This window comes from Bos indicus x Bos taurus, chromosome 1 (genome assembly GCF_003369695.1).
Source record: "Bos indicus x Bos taurus breed Angus x Brahman F1 hybrid chromosome 1, Bos_hybrid_MaternalHap_v2.0, whole genome shotgun sequence".
NCBI classification, from domain to species: Eukaryota; Metazoa; Chordata; class Mammalia; order Artiodactyla; family Bovidae; genus Bos; species Bos indicus x Bos taurus.
The window spans coordinates 128,998,328-129,004,327 of record NC_040076.1 but is presented as its reverse complement, the minus strand read 5'-3'; the positions used below and the strand labels follow the sequence as shown (position 1 = coordinate 129,004,327).

Genomic DNA, 6,000 nt, shown 5'->3' with positions numbered 1-6,000 from the left:
ACTCACTACACCTTGGCCCACACTGGACACGTGACATGGTAGGTATTTGGCACATAGACAGTTGAATGTCAGGCCACCCATCTCGAACCCAAGCCTATGCCCCAGGGAGAGACCACATAGGTTAACCTCAGGACTAAACCTGCAGGCATGTGGCTGAATTTTTCACTTCTGCTCTGGGCTGGCATTAAGAGAAGCCAGCTTCAGAAGCCTTCAGAGAAAATGTGAGCACAGTGGGGTTTTGAAGCTTCCCCAAAACAGACATCTCAAGCAGAAACCACTTTTATTGGGATGGCTTCGTTTGAAGAAAAGGAAAAGAGACAACACCAAGAGACAGACTCTGCTAACAGGCGGGGGTAGCCAGGCGTCTCTGCCCCATGCTGTGCAGAAAGGGGGGGACCCCGGTGCCCCCGTCATGTCACTCATTCCTAGAGACCAAGATCTGCTCAAGCTTCAATTCACCTTTTTGAATACTTGCTTGCAGACCACACCCTCCACTCTCATCTCCTGAAACAAAAACAGATTCTTGTTATTGGCCAAAGCAAGGTCACACTTGAGGCTCAGCATGTCCAGGGGCAGGAACTCTGAAAATACTCTGTGACTGCTATTTTTTCCTCATGAGTTGGTCTGAATGAGACAATTCCTTGAAGAGTTAGATGACCTGGGTCAGGGGACATCAGTCTTGGCTATGCCCTCTAGATAGAGCTGGCTGGAGACAGATGTGGCTCAGAGCTGATCAACAGGACCCTCGGATGCCTCCTTCCTCCTACTACCCTCCAGGAGCCAAAAGGCTTTAAAAACACCAGGTCTAAGCCCAGGTCAGAGACTGTGCACAGATTTGAAAGAAATCAGGGCCAGAAGCAAGGCTCAACCCCTAAAGGGCTCAACAGGTCACTGAGACCAGGGTTGCAAACTGGCATGGTGGTTCCAAGCTCCAGCTGCACACTGGAGTTACCTGGGGAGTTTGAAAAATGCCTGGGTCCCAGATTAGACTGGTTATATCAGCATTTCAGTGGGTGGAGTCCTGGAATTGCTATATTAAAAGCTCCCAGGTTGTACTAAAATGCAGCAGGGCAGCCCCTGCTGAATGTCGCCAGAGAGAACGACAGCACAGTGTTTACACTTTCCAAGGTTGTTTTTTTTTTTTTTTTGATAGGAGGCTGGAAACTTGAATATTTATGTAACATCTCCTAATTTTTAAGTTGTTAGCTGAAAAAGTGTAAGGCCCATGGATGGCCAAATAAAAGATACCTGTGGTCCCTACTTTGTAACCTCTGGCAAAAAGTCATGGAACTTTTGAGCTGAAAGGGCTAATGAAGATCACATAACCCACCCTGGTTGCTCTGCAGCTGGGGAAGTGGAGGCTCAAGAAGGAGACTGGTTCAAGGTCAGGCACTGCAGCCCAGGCTGTAAGCTGCCTCTGAATATGATGTCCTGGTGCCTCTTCTTACTGCACACATGTCCTGAAGCTCCTACAGATCCTGATCTCGGCAGAAGCCCTTTGTGGTAGGATGGTGTTTTCCAGATGAGGTTGACAGAAAGAAAGCACCTCCCAAAAGTACCTGGTGAGTCAGAATAGAACCCTGGTCACCTGTACGTGGCTCCTTTCTCAGAACACAGAGTTCCAAGGGAGCAGGAGTGATGCAAGGTCTCTGCTCAGAGGGTAGGTGGTATTTTAGACTCCCAGGGGCTAAGGCACCTACTCTGGATATGGATGTGCTTTTTCCCGATAATGATAGCATAGACGTGGCTTTAACCAGCGGTCCCAGGCTGGAGGACAGCGTGAGGGAGGGGCCCACACCTGAGCCAAGAAAGGCTTCTCCTCTCCTGACCCAGACTGTTGAGACTGTGAGCAGATAGGGTAGGGGGTCCTTGGACATAAAAGAAACCATTTTTGACTGAAGCCACTTTGTGATCTAATGCCTGCCCTCGAACAGGTCTGAGTAAGTAATGATCTTAAGGGAAGTGAAGAAATGCAGGAATCAAGGAAAAGCAGTCAAGGAACTGTGATAAAACAGGGGCTGAGTTTCTTCTCAAGGGATACACATGACAATCTCTGGGTTCTGAAGGAACTAAAGCCCCCACTGAGGTGAATGATGGACATTTTCTGACCCTTGTGACTTCCATCAATTAAAGCTTGGACTCTGTTGACCTTTGCCCCATCTCGATGCTGAATTCTCCTCTGCTCAAGTCCCTTCATGAATACGTATGAGCCCTTGGCTTAAAACTTCCCCAATTTTGGTGTTTGGAAAGACATGGCTTTCAGAAAAATGCCCAGTGTTCTTCTTACTTGCTGCAAGTAATAAATGCTTCCTTCTCCCAATCTGTGGCTTGGTTGTATCTTTGGGCTTGACACCCACCAAGAGGTGAACCTAGTTTTAGAGTAACAAGATCATGTCTTGAGAAGCTTAGAGAAGTCACCCTGGTTCTGGCTAGCCACAATTTGGCATGGTGAAAACGGGTATCATTTGGGAGCACATGTAAGTTCTGTCATCTTCTAGCTGTGTTACTGGGATGTGAGCCTCCACGTCTTCTCCAAAATAAGAACCATAACAGTACCTGGCCATATGGTTGATGAGACAATGGAAAAGAGATATGGAATGCTAAAGAGCTTGGGTCCACATCTGATGGTTAGCAGATGCATGTCCTCACCTCCCTCTGATTGGACAATTGGGTCAGCCCAGACCTTAAACACATTGCTCTGTTCTTCAAATCACTCAAGCATCTTCTCCAGGGCCTTGGAAGAGAAGTGTCAGAGCAAAGCCAAGGCCCAGACATGGTGCATTCTTCCAAAGTCCACCCAGGCCCCAACGCGACCAGGACCTGTGGGGTCCAGCGTGGCTTACCCACCCACCTTCCCAACCTCCAGAACCTACCAGGTGCAGCTCGTCACCCTCAATCCACTGGGTCCAGCCACGTCCCTCCTTCTCGCCCTTCTGTACACACTCGAGCTTGTCCCCATCCCAGCTCACCGTGGTCTACCGAGGCAAAAAATACAGTTGTTATTCTGGAGCCAGCAGCCCCTGGGCTTTGGGGTAGGGGCAGCCCCAACCTTGAGAATCCAGGGTGTGCTCAAGTCAGTTTCATTAGAGAAATCTACAGCCTTGTGCCCCTTGCCCATCACATGCAAATCAGTTTTAAAATTTACAAAAACCTTCATAAATGTAAATGGGTAATTAGGAGAGAAAAAGTCACTGGGGTGGGGCTGACAGTGCAAAGGCTGAGAATGGGGCTGGGGCGGGCACGGATGTGGAGCATGCTCAGGAAGCTCCTCAAGACGGTTTCGTGTCCGGTTCCAGGTTCCAGGGGACCACGGTGGGGAAAGAGGAGGAAGCAACTTGTCTGCCCTTCCGGTCAGGCCACCACCCCCTACGCCCTGCCCCACCTTTGAGCTCTCACGTCTTCCCTGAGCCTCGTGTGCCACCACAGGTACTGGGTGTGCTGATGGCCAGACAGACAGCAGGAGGAAGCCCAGTCTCTGCACCTGGACCTACCCAGAAATACAGAGCTGGGAGTGCTGGAATTTAGATGGGAGACAGCCCAGAAGCCCATGGGCTAGACTGGGACCTGTGTACAGTGGGCTTATCCAGTATCTGCAGCTGCCCACCTCTGGTCCATTGAGCTCTGCCCTACCCCATGGAGAGGTTAGAACCCCATGCGTCCCTTCACTGTGAGGCTCTGAGCAAGTCCATCACTTCTCTGAGCCCCAGTGTCCTCATTTGTCATATGAGGCGGTCAGAGGCCATGAACTCAAGAAGCCTTGGCTTCACAGAGGTAAGCTTCTAGGATTCTTGTGTTCCTGCCCTGCTCAGCTGAGAAGACGGTTAGCAATTGCCTGAAAAGGATTTAGGAGAGCAGGAGGAATCTGGGAAGTGGGTGTGGAGTGAGGGGTGCACTCCCTACAGGAGGACCACCTGCCCCTTCCTACTCCACCCCCCAGTCTCCAGCCTGGGTTTGCTGATCTCTACTGCCCCCTACTGTTGGGATGAAGCCTGCCGTGAGAGGCGGGCACAAGGGGGACAGGTGGAGCCGGTGTGTCCCCAGCTCCGCCCAGGAATCAAGCTGCCCTCTGCTCCCGGAGCCCAGAGCGGGAGGGATATGGGAGGACTTGGGGTGAGAGCGGCTTCTTTCCCTGGTCCAGAAATCACTCGGGGCACATGTCCAGCCCCAAGCCAGAGGGAAGGTCCCACCTCCAAGTCAGAGCAGAATGAAGTGAACGTCTGAGAAGGTGGGTGTAGGGTAAAGGCTTCCAATGACCTCAAGCCACAGACAGGATGACCCTTTGCTGAGCGCCTTGTGCACACCCAGCCTGTGAAGGGAAGTGGGGACTGAAATCAACTTCAAGGAGCTCATAAGAACACTTGGCCTCCTCATCAACTGAGCTGCTCTTCATGTTTATTCAGAAGCCTCCCCTGCATACAGATGCATACAGAGGGCTCCAGATGCACCCAGAGGCCAAGAAAGAACCGTGATGCTCAGTTACAAGAAATACACTTCTGTCTCTACTGGAAACATTCGAGCCAAGGAGCGTATTCCTACCCTCCGTCCTATAAAATGCAAGAAATGCTCAAAAAAGATCACAATAATAAAAATATTGTAATCTTGCTTCTTCAGAGATAATTACTCTAACATTTTGGTGCATTTCTGTCCAGTCCTTTTTTCTCTATGTATGAAAGTTGAAAGAATTAGTCGCTCAGTTGTGTTCCACTCTTTGCAACCCCATGGACTGTAACCTGCCAGGATCTCTATGTATAATGTTTTTGTTTTTAAAACAGTGGGCTTCCCAAGTGGTAAAGAACCCTCCTGCCAATGCAGGAGACATAAGATACAGAGACATAAGGTTCAGGGTTGCATCATATATGGTTTTGTACCTGTTTCTTCATTTAATAGAAGCAATTTTCCACTTTGACAAATATTCTCCATAAGCATTATTTTAATTGTTATGTAATATTTAGGAAATGGACACATAATTTGTAAGGCCCAGCCAGCAAAAAATGAAAATGAAGACTCCTTTATAAAAAATGATTAAGGATGGTAAAGGATGGTAAAGAACCTGCCTGCCAATGCCGATGTAAGATACCTGGGTTGGGAATATCCCCTGGAGGAAGGCATGGCAACCCACTCCAGTATTCTTGCCTGGAGAATCCCCATGGGCAGAGGAGCCTGGCAGGCTACAGTCCTGGGGTTGCAAAGAGTCGGACACAACTGAAGAGACTTAGCAAGCATGCAAGAATTTTAAGACAGTGACAGCAGAGCATTAAACCAAGGGAGGGGCCCTTCTGGGAACAGAAGCCTGTGGAGCTCCCCTGACTGCAGGCCCATGGAAGGCAGTCCTGGCAGTATTTCCTTGTACATGCACCATTATTTAACCTGTTACCTATTCTTGGACATTTAGGTTATTTATAATTCTGTGCTACTATAAATAAGACTTCCGTACATAGTTTTGAACACAATGTTTTGTTAGAATAAATTCTGAGGCAAAAAGACTTGCATAAAAGAGTGAGCATACTTTTAGGGTTTTTGATATATATCACCACCTTGATCTCCAGAAGACTCACACCTGCTTCCCTTCCAACATCAATGTCAGAGAACGAGCTTGAAAGAGATGTTCATTAATGGTAAAGCAGGCTTTGCTCCGGTGCTAACACGTTACCCTTTCCAGATCATTTGGCATCTTTTAACAGGGACCATTTGGATATAGATAATAAAAATACCTTATCAAAAGAATGATGGATGGTGCAATTTCAGGCTTCATGATAGACCTAGGGATTCAGGGAGTAGAAGGCTCTTGGACTGTAGAGAACTCTTTGTTAGAGCCCTACAAATCAGACCCTCAAAGAGAAGGATCCCAAACACACAAATGCTATGTCAGTTTCCACAGGAGGTACTTTCTCAGCCTAGAATTCCTGTTGACTCTTGACCCTGGGTGAGTTAGGCAGAAAAGAGACCGGTTCTCGTCTATATTGAAGATACAGAGAGGCTGAGCTCAGAGAGGTTAGGTGA

General features: G+C 48.5%; 1 protein-coding gene across 1 annotated transcript in view; it reads right to left on the bottom strand.

Annotated features, from left to right (window-relative positions):
• Positions 1–263: 263 nt before the first annotated feature.
• Positions 264–6,000, bottom strand: part of LOC113894447 — a 170,593-nt gene continuing 164,856 nt past the window's right edge. Inside the window, 2 exon segments of the mRNA XM_027544885.1 lie at positions 264–504; positions 2,874–2,975. Of these exon segments, the coding sequence (XP_027400686.1) occupies positions 451–504; positions 2,874–2,975 (156 nt within the window). The 3' untranslated portion in view covers positions 264–450.